The sequence below is a fragment of the Cyprinodon tularosa genome, unplaced genomic scaffold (assembly GCF_016077235.1).
Source record: "Cyprinodon tularosa strain WSP-4 unplaced genomic scaffold, ASM1607723v1 ctg528, whole genome shotgun sequence".
Classification (NCBI taxonomy): Eukaryota; Metazoa; Chordata; class Actinopteri; order Cyprinodontiformes; family Cyprinodontidae; genus Cyprinodon; species Cyprinodon tularosa.
Window position 1 is genome coordinate 700,341 of NW_024039261.1, and position 15,245 is coordinate 715,585.

Consider the following 15,245-nt stretch of genomic DNA (forward strand, 5'->3'; position numbering starts at 1 on the left):
GCCAGAGTAGAAATCTAAATCCTGTTCCGTCCCACTCCTGGTGAAATTACTCCCACTCCCATCCCGCTCCCATTCAGAATGACTCCCGCTCCTGCGCCAATCCCATTCTGGTTTTTATTTTTTTTTGAGCGCGGGTGAAAAACTCAGAGCGGAAGCACTGTTGGTTTTTGGGTCGTGTAGTTTTTTTGACTCGCATTATAGTGTACACTGCAAAAAATAGAAATCTCAATAAGTTATTTTTTCTTAAAATAAGTGTGTTTTTCCTTGATTTGAGGAGGTAAGTAAGACACTTTGCCAATGGAACAAGACAATTTCCTTTTAAAATAAGAAAAAACTATTTTTATCGTCTTATTTCAAGTAAATATTATCTAACTATCTTATTTTAAGAGTAGAAATACTCATTCCATTGGCAAATCATCTTATTTACCTGCTCAAATTAAGGCTAAATATACTTAATTTAAGCCATTTTTTACTGATTTCTGGATTGTTTTTGCAGTGTAGGCTTCAAGGAAAAAAACTACAAAATGGCGGCACCAGTTCTTGATTTTTTTTCTTTCTATTTTATTTTATTTTTTGGCATCGATCCTAGTTTTTTTTTTGTTATTATTGGTTTGCTCCCGCTCCCATCTGATCCCGTTAATATTTAATCCTGTACCGTCCCAATCACGTGATCGTTACTAATACTGACTCCCATCCCACGGGAATCCCATGACCCGTGGGATTCCCGAAAAAATGTCAGTCTCTAGTGGCAGGGATGCAATGAGTGAAATGTAGTTCTGTCTGTAAAATTGACAGATCGCAGTAGCCACGTTTGCTGAGCCATGCCTCTTTTCCAAATACGTCATTGCCTTTCTTTTTTAGGGCTTTTAGCACAAAATTGCACAAATTGCAAAGGCAGCATTCACTCTAGTGAGCTTCATATTCCCCTTCTATTTATCTGGCTTCCGGATAGACAAGTCCGAGCAGCTCCATCTCACTGCAAAACTGAGTCCGACGTGGTTTCTAGTGGTGCAGTGTGAGCAGGTAGACCGCATCATAGCGTCGGGCCAAACATAAATTGTGAGCTGTGAGCTCACACTGTACGACTAAACCCTGCATCTAATCGTACAGTGAGGGCTGTAGCTGCGTGCAACGACTGAAAAAATCTCATTGTACGCCCACTTAAAGGAATAGTACACCCAAAACATGATTAGCCTTCATTTTCTACTCACCTCCATGCTGAACAACACTCTGGAGTACTTTTTTGATATCTCAAATGCATCTGGAGATCTGGGAGGCTTCTTGCTGTCTGCTGACATTCAAATAATGGAGGTCCATGGCGCCCGAGACAGAAAGGTCCATAAAAGTCCACAAAAACGTGTCAATATTCCTCCATACTGCTCGTCCAATGTAATCCAAGTGTCCTGAGTGGGTAGCATCCAGAATTTACTCGAAACGAAGTCATTTAGAATGTTTTTAGAGCATAAACAGTAGTGTATAGGATTTCCTAATAGCGCCCCCATGCGCGCTCACGATTCTACGGAAGCCGGCAGACCAAACCGGAAGGAAGTGCGCATTCAGCGTCTGGTCTGCCGATAATGCAAGCGTAGAAGAAGAAATGTGCTGTTTACCTGTGCAAAGAAAGAAACAACGAAAGAAAAATGTCTGAGGACTTCAGTGTTGAGGAAGAGCATGAGTTCTTTGCCGAGCTGAATGCACTGGTTTGGTCTGCCGGCTTCCGTAGAATCGTGAGCGCGCATGGGGGCGCTATTAGGAAATCCTATACACTACTGTTTAGGCTCTAAAACGTTCTAAATGACTTCGTTTCGAGTAAATTCTGGATGCTACCCACTCAGGACACTTGGATTACATTGGACGAGCAGTATGGAGGAATATTGACAAGTTTTTGTGGACTTTTGTGGACCTTTCTGTCTCGGGCGCCATAGACCTCCATTATTTGAATGTCAGCAGACAGCAAGAAGTCTCCCACATCTCCAGATGCATTTGAGATATCAAAAAAGTACTCCAGAGTGTTGTTCAGCATGGAGGTGAGTAGAAAATGAAGGCTAATCATGTTTTGGGTGTACTATTCCTTTAAGGTTGATTCAGTGTAACTGTACGTGTAACACACATGAGTCCTAGAGATCTTGCACATCTCATATAGATTTTCCTAAATAACATATGAAAAGAGGTTGTGCGGCTTACTGGTTTTCTGATATTTGTAGTATTTATTTCCTAAATTGATTATTGAAAAAGAGGCCATTCTGAGCCCACACCATGCTCAGCAAGACTGAGTAAACTCCCTATGGGCAACATACACACCTGTTGGGTAAGGAGTAGGAACCCTTTGCAGATAAAACAAAATGATAGCCTTGTAGACATAGCAACAGAAAAAAATTTTACTTGTTGTGTTTTATTATATATTGTACAATGCTTACTGCTGTATTGCTTCTCTGTTATTAAGATACCAGCATTATAAACAATTATATGTGGAAATCATTCACCTACTAGTGCCACATCTTATATATTTTTTCCTTGGTTTGTTTTTCTCAGAAGTCAGAGCTTGTACCCGGATAACTGATAAATTAGAACATGCTTTCTGAAGAGGCTTGTTTTGTCAGATTAAAAGTACCTTTTGAAAATAATATTTTTAAGCAGGTATTAAACATATCTGTGATTAAGCCAACATTTCTATATAATAAATGTCTTTATGTTGTTGTTGTTATGATGTAATTAATTTATTCTTTAGCTGTTATTGGAATCTCACCGTAATTAACAAAAATAAAGGCTTGTAAACAGTAATGTGTGTATAACTAATCAAGTAAATGTGTTTTTCTATTTGAAATTAACATATTTTATTGACAAAAACGCTATATATGCATATAATAATAGCAAATGTTTGATGCTTAGTACAGTACTGCAAGTTGTGGTGCTTCATTAATGCGTTACTGTAGCCTTTTTGTAGTTGATCAACTTTATCACCATGCAAAGTTGACAGCAGGGCTCACATTGAACATATAATAGGACTGCAAGTGAAACTGGAACTTTAGGGGAGTATTGTGCAGCTGACCGCCTTTTTGCACGGTTCCAGAAAATAATTCAGGGGGAACATTTTTGAAGGGCTATCTATATCTTTGAATCCTTTGTCCCTTTTAATTTTAATTAACTGGCTTCATGTGTTGATTGATTTAGCAAACATAAAGAAAACAAATATTAAGAGTTTTAGGTGGAAAGGAGGAGCTGACTGAGAAATGGTGAATTTCTTTGTCTTCTCCCTCTTCATCTCTGGTAGTGTAACAAAACCTGACAGCTGGAGCTGCTCTGAGTAAATGTGCTATGAGAAAATACTCTCTTTACAAAAGCAATGAGAGACAGAGACAGCTTCAGGACTTATTCAGTGGAAAGCAGAAGGATGCTGGCAGGGCATAACAAATGCTGTGCAATTTCATGGTTTTACATTAAGTGTTCATCCTTGTGCTAGTCATATTCAAATAATTCTGCAGCTCAAAATCATGGCTGTCATGGTACCTAGTAGCTGGTGTTTATCAGGTGTTTGTGTGCACCTCTTTTGACATCAACATGACGACCATTTTTCTGATTTCCTCATTAAATTGAGGACTGTTTTGATGGGCTTCACTTTCTGTTTTGCCAGTTAGGCTAAGAACTAAGTTGTGAATTGACCTACGGTTAAAGGTATAGTGGATGATTTTCGCAAATTTTTGAAAAGACCCGCCCTCTACACATAAAAAAAAAATGCACATGCACAAACCTGTACCTGCTCCAGAGTTGGAACACCTAATAAACGAGTGAGCGAGCAAGCATGAGCCCATTTCTCCTCGTGCACACTCTGTTTAAAAGTTGCTGTTTGCATCGCTCATACAAGCTTACTTGTATGGGCGATGGATTTATATTCGAAATTTTTCTATGTCAGACTCATCACCGGTAAGTGAAAATCAGGATGAGCACATAGGACGGCCTTACGTAAACATATCAACAGAATGATTAACAATTAGGAGGACCACTTATTTTGATGATCCACCAGGAAAAAACAACATCCTCCACTATTAGCTTTAAGGTTATGTATGCACTGGCAATGGTTAGGTTTAGGGTTATTGCCCAGGTGAGGGCACAGACATGGTTGCAAATTTACTGAAGTCAATGGAAGTCAACACATTGTCCTTGCTACCTATAGCAAGACTAGAATCTGTGTGTGTTATAAAGTGTATATTCTCAGAAACTAAGATTTGCAGAGGTGTTTTTTTCCCGTTGTTTTTGTATCACTTACAAGCATTTTGCAGATGTGTGTAAAGCTAAAGCAAGCTGGGTATACATAAGATTTTCCCCAATTCTTTCTATTGGTTATTTCAGATGTTTAGGTGAGGCTTAGTTTACAATCTCTTTCAGTGAGCTAGAAAGCCTTTAAGCTTATGTTTAAAAAGAAATGCAGGCTTTAGCAGACACCACCTAAATGCATTTCATTGGGTAAATTAAGCTGATATCAGTTGGGTAAATATTCAAGCTTAGGTGAGGTGGTTTCTTGTATGCCCGTTGGTGTTTTTTGTAACTAAATATATTCGAAGCTGCAAAATGTATTTTTAGGTCACCACAAAATGTAAAGTTTATAAAATTCAAGGACTTCAGCCAGAAAGTTTTGAAAGAGGCCGGATTGGGACCAGTGAAAATCTTACCATGGCACAACCATAACAGAATGTCAGAAGTTTTACATGGTCTTCATCAGATACAGTATAGCAATGCAATGCAAAATACACGTTCATGTTAAAAGAGATTTTGAAGCAAAACTGCTGTTTGTTTTTAAGGTTAAGGACTGGGTTTGCACAAGGAGAATGACATCCCATTTTCTAGATTAATTTGTGTGTTGAGGCGCTGTTCCAAGACCCAGTCCATCATTCTTGAATATAACAATTATCCCAATGCTGAAATTATGCCTATTACATGCAGTCCTTTCCCTGCTGTTTTTTTACCTTCCACTTATCTTTCTATGCTTGTATGCAGCACCCTGTGAGCTTCTGCCTCAGAGAAACCTATTGAGGCGTACCCTCCTTTTGATGGCACAATACAAAAAATATTTAAAAGTAGATTCACATATTCTATAAGACCACTGCACACATAGTTAGTTTGTGCCTTCAAGTCGTTGCCCATAGGAAGATGTTACCTGGATATAACCGGAATATCTTCAAAACAGCTCCAAATGACACAAAACTCATATGGGTGAGTAGAACATGATTTAATAACGTAAAATCAAGGGGCCAATTTATAAAAAACTGTGTTTTTATAAATCTTTAGTCTATATTATTAATTTTAAAAATAACTAATGATGGTCTGTGTGGGTTATCAACCCCTTTGTTGAGGTTGGGTTTGTGCTGATCATGGTTATCCTTTAAATTATGCAAAATAAATAAAGATTAAGTTGCATCATTTGCATTGTAAAGCATTGTGTTTTGTGTGTTTATCTTTGGATGCTCCATTGTAAGGAATACGTAAATGAATGAACAAAAGAAAAGTTACTTTTAAAGTGCTTCTAAAGTCATTCAAAATGTTAAGTTGTGTGTTTTGCGTGGGACACCCTCCACCCCTACCCCTAAATTGTACCTAAGATAAATAAAAAATGTATTTAGAATTCTGTTAATAAAAAATAGAAAAAGCAGTGTATTGTCCATCTTGGCTAAAATGGCTGTAGTAGAGCTTTTATTATGGTTATTATGCATTAATAAGTAGTTAGCAGTGTGACTAAAGTGTTGTTTTTTTCCCTCCCTGCTGTTGGGAGGAGTGTGAGGGGGAAAGAAAGGGAGGGAGGCAGCGGGTGAAGTCAGGGGGGAGGCGCAGTGTTTGGAGCTGTTGCTTTGAGAAGCGGCGGATCTCTCAATCCTACTTTTTGATGGAAATGCGCTTGTTTTGAGCTGTTCTGTCACTTTAGACAACCTGTTGTCACCCAATCGAAGGATTGCAGGAACTTTCTTAAAACTTTTTTCTTCTTTTTTCCACACACAAACATAACTTATTTTCTCCACATCGCCTCAGGGGTGTTTGGTCCGTGCGTGAGTTCGGATCCACGCTGTGGAGCTGGTTTAAGGAGGCGCAGACGAGTCATATTTTATTGTATTTTTTGTTTTTTGTTTTTTCTGTCTTAGAGAATTAGCCAGCATGCCAGAACGCAGTTCTTTCACTAAATCTCTAATCCTGCCAAGCAATGTTGGGTGACTTCCCTGGTGCGTCAAGGGCAGCTTGTTGCCAAACCAGCCTTGGCACGCTCCGACAGTCTATCTGCGGGTCTCCCCCCCCCCCCCCCCTCTGCGGGTTTAGTTTTTGGATATCCACCTTACTGACTGCGGACATTTCCCCCGGAACATGGAAGGCGATCAGGGGCCCGATGCGTCCTCCGAGGAGCCCCAGAAAGACAGCGCCGCTGCGTCTGATAGTTTCTCCCAACTGTGGACGGACGTTATGGGGATGCTGGTGAGTTCTTTAGGGGGGGAAGGGGGTTAACAGGATCCCAAACTGACATCAGACTCTGACACCAAGCTGTGACTTTTCACTCCTTTACCTTTGCGCGTGTTTGCGCTGATTGTGGAACAGTGCGTGCGTATAAACCATCAGAGGCCCCAGGCTCAAATCCAGACCCGCTGTTAGTCTAGTGTCCGGCTGGTTTAGTCTGTTGCATCAGGACAGGCTTGGTAGGTTTGTTTTTCTTTTGTTTTGCAAACCAGATGTAGCAAAAACTTTTATTTCCTCTCTCTTAATCTCTTTTATATTTAATTTTGTGTTTAATGCACCACAGATTTCCAGTTTTATCGAACAACAGTGGATCAGAACTTACATAAATGGAGGATACCAGCAATATATTTGCCATATGCTGTTTGTGTCATTTTTTGTTCCAAATATTTGTATTTAAAATCTGTTTTGACTTTTCAAGTTATGCTGATCATTAAAGTTAATATCATTACACAATCTTAAATAATTCAACATAAAGTAGGCATATAATTTTTTTATGGTGTAATAAGAATACCACAATTTAATTTATTTATATATACAAAAATTATAAAAAAAAAAGTTATAGATTTATTATGATCATCATATGTATTGACTGTAAATTCTATTTAAAAAATACTTGAGAAACACCAAACTAACTTATGAATGATAGTTCTAAAGTTACTATTTAAATGCTTTGTATTTTTCCCAATCTGCTCGCAATCGAGATCATTGGGTAAATTAAGCTGATATCAGTTGGGTAAATATTCAAGCTTAGGTGAGGTGGTTTCTTGTATGCCCGTTGGTGTTTTTTGTAACTAAATATATTTGAAGCTGCAAAATTTTTCAGTAAAGTTAAGGTGTAGTAGCAACCTTTCAGCTAGCCTACTGGAAGGGTGCTATGTGTTACTCTATGCTTCATCATACTTGCTATAGTACTTTCTGTGGGGTCTCATAAAAGTCCTTTTTTATATGTGTTTTTTTATATTATGGCTTTATATTATACATTGATACATAATTCTTGCACAGGCCTTGTATAATCCTATGGTTTCCAAAGTTCTTCATTAACAACCACTCTTGGTGTTCGTCGCCTTCATTCCCAAAAAAACAAAATAAACATTTGAGGCTCATCTTACTGTTTTCACGTTTGTCTGCCAGATACTTTTGATCCAACTGATGTTCGACAACCACTTCCATCCTGAGGTGTTAATTTGATTTGGTCTGGCACTAGGGAGGTGAATGGAGTGGAATTGCTGAATTGCATGTTTGTGGAAAGGGTTGAGGGTGATGCTGTGCTGAGCTGCCCTTCTGACACTAGGTTGGAGATCTGAATCCCAGCCAGGCAATTTCTCTAGATTTATTACTCTGAAGGCAAATGCCTCTAAAGCCGTGCTCATCTTTGTTATTCTTCCCCCCTCCTCGAACTGAGAAACAAAATTAACTGAAAGTTTATTTAGCCATTGCTCTAAAACTACCACAGGTTTGGTATCATCAAGTCAAAGCCATACTTTAAACATTTTCCAAAGTTTTATAGAGCAAACAAAATTCAAGCATAGTAATGTAATAATTGGCTATTTTTGTTCACAATATTTTAATCTCTGAGTACATTTACATTTAAAATGAAACTATCTGAAAGATAAACTCTCTAAAAGATAATCCCCATTCATCTTTCCAGCCCAGTTTTTATGTCTCCATATTCTCTCTGCCTCTGTTGCACAATTTGGGATTAAGGTATTGGTTCGTTGACAGACTTCCAAAGCTTGAAGTAAAAATAGACTAAAAAGTTGTGAAGGTATGATGGCGTATCAAAAAATAAAAATTACTATACATTTTTGATAGATGACCATGTTAGCCATTGCATATCAGTTTATTGTAATATTGTAAATACCTGAGATGAACTGAGAACAGCTCTTATCTTATATTTTTGTTTTTGGCATGCCTATTGTTTTTCTAAAAACTGTGTGGGATATCAACTTTGTCTTTATTTTGGTTTTGTTTGGTTATTCTGATATAGTTTGAAATACCAGGACCCTGTTATCAAATAAAGCTCTAACACAGGCTGATGTTTTTTACTGGGAACATCTAAAATAATGTTTCCTAAAACAGGATGTGGTTACTAGCATTTATCTGAATTCATTAAGTGGAGACACAAAGATAGGTAGTCACCCAACTAAATCTCTGGCTGCAGAAATGGTGCTGGTGAGATAAATAGTTAATTCACAGGTTTTGTGGGAGTTCTAGTGCAAAACCCATCATCTACGTGCATAGATCCATCCATTATCCCCTCTATTTCCTTGTGTTGTTATGTTTTGTTGTTTGCAATGGCTGAGTTAGCGTACGTTTGTGGTTGATGCTGAAATTTACTAGAACTCTTTCCTGTTTGGCTTGAATATTCCCTGGCGCTTGACATGGGATCGCTAGCATCAAGCAAAAATCAAAACCTTGTGATATTTTCTGCAGCCCCACCTGGCCTTGTAACTAGACCCACACTGCACCATGTCTGATGTGAATGTACACACTCATTTTAAAGATTTTGGTTTGCTGCGACACCTGCACCACAGCCACACCATAAAACCATATTCTGTGTGAACTCAGCAAGCAATAAACACATGCCTCTAAGCTTCAATTTCAGGAAAGTCAATTGGAATTGAAAAAATTGAAATATTCTAAAGTCTAAGCCTTAACCCTCCAACATCCATGTTACTGTGAATATGTTGGCTTAAAATCTCTGCATGTGTGATCAGGTTATCATTTGCTTTAAAGCATATTGTTATTTTTTTTCCTGAAGAAATGTCAGATTTGATTACATAATTGTGAAGTCATAACTAAGTTGACCTTTATAATGAACTTTATCGTAACAATTTACTCTCAATCCTATCTTTAAAGACATTGTGTGATCCTGAAAACAGTTGACCTATATCCATGATAAAGCTAAGTATATGAGCTATATTTAACGGTGCGCCATGACTTTCAATGGCTTTTGTTTTGCTTGAGGTCCCAACAAAGGAATGACCTTTAAACTTGGCTTTAGCCAACCTTGTCTGTTGTATTGAAATTATTGTAGCATATTTGTTTTAGGCCCTCTTTACATGAAACATGATCTAACTTTGTTTATTTTGCTTACTATGAGGTCTTAAAACACATTCACATTATTTAATTTTAAATTTATATATCTGTTGATACAAAACAAAAAAAACTAAAAGGAAAGATTTGATCTACCTAATAAAATCCATATTTACACCTTCTGAAATATATTTTCCTCTTGTTTTGATTGTAAATACAATATGTGAACTTGTCATATATTTATGATGGTACCATTGTCATTTGGGCTGACAAGAGTACCTAAGTCAGACAGTCACTTGTTTATGGTTCTAAATTATGTTATCAGAAAAAACTAAATAATTGCATACTCAAGGAGTTGGAAGAAGTATGGACTTTAATTAACCCAACCCTTCCCCTGCAAATGTATTTCAGATACTTCTTTTTCATCCCAAATAAGAACGAGGAAATGAACAAAACATCAAATAAAGTGCATTGCAAAGTTGAACTCGGACTATCATCTTTAAAACGATAAAAACATATAGAGAGAGGTAGATAGAGGTGAAAGTTACAGCAATGATGATAGTAATTCTGGTCTGATATTAGTTGGTACCCAACTTTTTATACTACATTTTAAAAATGTTTTGTGTTCTGCCACTGCTCAGGAACTATGCTAGGAATAACATTCCCTTGTTGTTCTAATCTTTTTTGTAATTGATAATATCGAAATCTCTCACCCTTCCGTTCTCTCAAATCATTTTTGAATTTTTTGCAGTTTTTTCTTTTCTTCTCTATGTACCATCAGTTTAACTGCCTATTTAAACTACAAACAGTAGTTTAACTGTGTCAGTATTTTAATAATTTTGATTACATAAAGTATCATCCGAGTTCTGAGCCCCATTAATTACTCTAAATGCTGTTTTTGGAAGTGTGATTACTCAATTGACTGTGTTGTTGTCTAGTTATTTCTCCAAATCTCTAAATCTCAGTTAAACATTGTAAAGCTAAGGAACAGCACTGAATGTGGAGTTCTTTTTTATCTAATCCCTTATCTTCTTTTATCTTTCACTCATATTTAAACATAATTGGTTACAATAAAGCCATAATTTTTTTTTTTTTTTTTTCATAACTGACATCCTTTAAGAATTTCTCCAATACAGATGTCTGCATCATCAGCGACAAGTTTCATATCTTCAGGTATTCTGCAATAGTTATTCACACATAAATTACACCACATCTCACAGGCTGACTTGCTGCTGTCTCCCACATAAATATATTTTATTTTAATCCACTGAGACAAAAAAAAAACAAAGATTTATTGGATCCAAAACATTTTTTAATATCAATGAACTCTACTGATTCTTGGAGGGTTTGTGTTGTTGGTCTTGATCTGAAACCTGATTTACTCAGACAAGCAGATATTCACTGTAGGTTTATATTGAGATGACATTTGCTATGTTTATTTACCCCTTACAAGGATTAAGAGTCAAAAGCAGTTTAGATATAAGCTGTAACATTCAGGAGAGTGCAGATAGCTCAATTAAATATCTAAATATAAAGTTAGGTTTAGGTTAAATGTTTTGGCTTTTGAAGAATCATCTGTATTCCTACCTTTCCTTTTAAGCCCCTTTGGCAAACACTTCTCACATACCTTAGATTCATTTGTTTGGAAGAACTGTTTTATTTCTCGATACGACTATAAAGAGAAGCACTGACTTTCAGTTTACAAAGCTGGACAGCTGACAGTGACTGACCCACACACACACACAAACACACACATGTTTTGGCTTGAAATGCTTTCTGAATGTAAAGTGTTCTGGAAATATTTAACTCATCTGCAGAGAATCTTTCTCTCCTTGAAAAGTGTTTTGCGGTGTACAACTGTGGGAGTAGGGAGTGTGTCCCTGTTAAACCTGCAGATTATGTAAGATTCGTGGCTTCCTCTATAAATACGAGGTTCTGCTTGGTTGGGTTTTTTGATTGTGTGGAAAGTTTACGTTTGGGTTTTGTTTGCCTAATCATCTGTCCACATATGGGATCTTATACAAGCCCAGGAATTTTTCTCCAAAAGAATTCTCAGTTTAGGCATTATGTCACCATTCAGGAAATGTTCCCACAAGGGTTCTTTTAATATTGCAATAATTCTCTCCTCATTTTAACTATACAATCCCAAGATGCCTATGCTCATTATTTAGGTCAGACAGAGATCTGGCAGGTTTCCTCTTCTGGGATGCCACTGCTCTGTTCAGCTGAAGCGGATATCCTAAGGAAGTTCTCTAAAGGGCTGAGCTGTGGCCTCTGGCCTTACCCTCTGAAACAGCTCCACCTTTGGTTCCAGAGACCAATACTGCTGCCCCGAGTCAGCAATCACCTGGCTCCTGATTGTTCCCAGTGCCATACCTAATTACTTTTAGTCAGACCATGACACTCGGCACAATAATAGCACATTTATCTAGATATATCTAGTTTATCCAGTTCTCTCTCATTAGCATCATTGCGTTTGTTGGCTCATCTTAGCAAGGTGATGAAACAAATAAAAAAAAGTCTATTATCTTTAACTTTTTATGCTACTGTTTGACTTTTATATTATAGAACAAATAAACTTTTGAGAGTGTATATTTGGTAGATTGGAGGATATATTTAAGCTCTCTTAAAAATGTTTTGTGCACATTTGTTCATTTACATTGTTCCATGTAAGGCTGAGTGACTCTTTTTAAATTGATAATTTCTCTATCTAAAACAATCAGCTAGGACTGAACCAATTAATGGGGATTTATCGCTTATTGAAATTATGGTCAATTAATTTAGTAATCGATTAATTGTTAACTCATAGAGACACGCCTTAAGCTGACAGAGCAACCCACTTAGAGCTGCCGAACTTAGAAATAAGAGAAGCTACATTTTCCGACCACACTATACCAAAATTTTGAAAAAAATATAAAAAAAACATTTTCCATTTAAGATAAAAAAAAAAAAGTTTATTTTCTGTCAATATGATTTATGCAGTACTCCACACATGGAAAATGTTTTTGTTTTACTTGGTTTAATTCTGTAAAAAGTCTTCTTTAAGGAACCTTTTGCTATCCGATTATTAATTGAAAAAATAATCGACAGATTAATCAGTTAGCAAAATAATCGTTAGTCACAGCCCTACAACCAGCAGGCATTACAATAAAACTGGTTTTAAACCAGCCCTTCCTGTTGTGATGTTTTTGTGTAAGTAAAAGTGATCACTGCCTCTGGTCTGAACTTAAGAAGCACTTCGCTGTCAATCATATATATCTTATATTACTGTGGTTAGAACTCAAATAATTTCAAATCTACCTCCCTGGACAATAGATAAACCACTATTTAGCCAGTGTTTAAGTCTTTAGGATTAGTTATGCACTTTCTACTAAATCTATGAACGTAGCACAAATACAAATTGATGTGACTGTAAATAACTGGAAAATTAGATTCTAAGCATCTTTGGTATTTAACAGACATTTCCTAACTTTAATTCCGTATTTCAAATAACTTATCTTTTCATCTCAGAAATGCTCCTTTCTAGAATACAAGCATAACAGAAGTAGAAAGTGGTATTGCACTTACAATTCCAAATTTCTGTATAATTATTTTGATGAAGTTTGTTGAATACAAGGAATTCCACAAGAAGTCTTAATTTTGGGAACTTTGAAAACTTCTTATTCTGATGGTAGATAGAAAAATGTGTTTGGTTTTAGGATTGATGTTGGATATTGGGTGTCTCTGTAAAATCCATTGAGTTTCCTCTCTGTTTATTGTCTGAATTATAGCAATGAGACCTTTAAACATATAATCCCAACTTTTAACACTGTATTTTGTATCAATGTCAAATTCAAATGTGTCTACAGTATACAAAATAAAGGTTAACCAAAGTTTTTCAAAACAGCAACACTAACGTTTGGATAGAAAATTGAATAAAACATAGTGAAAGCTAATAACACATGGATAAGTTCAGTTTTAAGAACTAGAATCTAGTTCCCCAAACATCAAAGGTTAAGAAAAGAGGGGATTTTCTTTCAAAGGATAGTTAAAAGATTCTATCTAGTATAAAGATTAGGTTGTAAGATACTTTAAAGAGAATTGTCTACCACCTCTACCTTTTAACGTTCATCATAGAACATCAAGGACAGAGTGGCTGGTCGACTGAACTATCAAAAGTGTGTGGAGGTCACGGTGATAGGATGTGGCTAGACCATTTGAAAGCATTGTCTTTTTATATGTCATGCTTTTATGTTTTTTGTATTATTTTGAAAGGGAATCTAGGGAGAGGGGAATATATATAACTCTTTTAAAATCTTGATATTGGTAATATTAACCTTGTCAACACTATAGATTTTATCGGCCATGAATTAAAGTGGTCTTTCAGTGAAATTATGCTATAACCAGAGAAAAGTATAATATTAAGAATATAAAGAATTACCTTTTTAAGTTCAATTCATTTCATCTAATATCTAAGGTTACGAAATCCCAAAATAATATTAGCACTTTTATTTATGGTTGCTCATTAGGGATATTAAATTGATTGCCGTAATTCTGGTACTATGCAATACTCTGGTGTTTGTGATGCTGGTAAGTTGCATATTTATTAGTAGCACAACTGTAAATTGATCAAAGCTTATTTTTTTCATAGGGAGTAAGATTTCTATGGAGCAAGTAACATATTCATCCCTTTTGCTGCAATCATGTATGAAATCATACAAATTCTTGTTAGGGTGTTGCTTTCTGTGGAACTATTGTTGCTTTTGTTCAAGTCATAATGGGGAGTTGGCCTCCCTTCACATCCAGGGTGGAGTAGTTGTAGCGTCAGCTAAAGGAGCATTAGTCATTTTTTTTCCCTAACATCCATGGTAATAGACAACTTTGTACCTTTAAATACTTTACTTATTAAACAGATTTACATTGAGTGTAATTAGTCAGGACGTTGGTTGTTTAGCTTAAGTTTATAAAACACAAGTCTAAAGGCCGTGGCGGAGTGTAATTTATTCAAAGAGTGTTCATAAGTTATTTGTTGTTTCAAACTCAGTTTCGTTTTCTTAAGCCAGGAAACCTCAGAAAAAGGATTTTTGGCATTTTGAAGTTGGTACATTTTTAAAACGGCTCTGATTCCTGTAGTTTAAATAGATTAGCTCCATCTACAGCTGGTTTTTAGTTCATGCTCTGTGACGAGAGTGTGCTCTGTGTCACTGTGAGGAATAAAGCAGAAAGCATGTGTCTGCTGTAGCAGGGAGAACTCCCAGAGGGATTTAATTCCATAATCTCAAACAATATGTCTGGGCAGAACAAGGATTCTCAAATGAGAAGGGTGGAATGATATGGAAAGCTGCCAGCCCTGGTAAAAGTTGTATGTCTATGTATGTTTTTCAGTGAAATTATAATCAAGTTGTTAATGAGCACTTTTTTGTGAATTTTTATTCCGCTGAGCTGTTTTGTTTACAACTGCCCAGCCTCAGGTTGTTATGGTCTGATGTGTTTTTAAATGCCCTGCCTGCATGGGCGTGCATGCCAATGTATATTTTCTCTGACTAGACAGGCATCCCTGAGTGAGGCCTTATGTCCTTGTGTGAAGATGTCTATGTGTGTGTTTTTTTGTGGCATCATTGCCCACGCTCACAGGGTCCATTCATTTGTGGCCTGGCACCTAGAAAGGGAGGCTGGTTCAGAAAAGCAGAAACTGAGGGATACTGTTCGGAGTCTGCTCACTGACTCAATGCTAGCTG

General features: G+C 36.7%; 1 protein-coding gene across 6 annotated transcripts in view; it reads left to right on the plus strand.

Moving 5' to 3' along the window:
- sash1a (SAM and SH3 domain containing 1a) overlaps positions 1-15,245 on the plus strand; it is a 220,978-nt gene that overhangs the window by 148,345 nt on the left and 57,388 nt on the right. The window contains exon 1 of one of the 6 annotated variants that reach the window (XM_038304211.1): positions 5,812-6,453. The exons of 4 other annotated variants lie outside the window; for them this stretch is intronic. In XM_038304211.1, the coding sequence (XP_038160139.1) occupies positions 6,346-6,453 (108 nt within the window). In that variant the 5' untranslated portion in view covers positions 5,812-6,345. Of the gene's footprint in view, positions 1-5,811; positions 6,454-6,648; positions 6,672-15,245 lie in introns of those variants that run through there. One more of the 6 variants, XM_038304213.1, reaches the window with a different exon arrangement.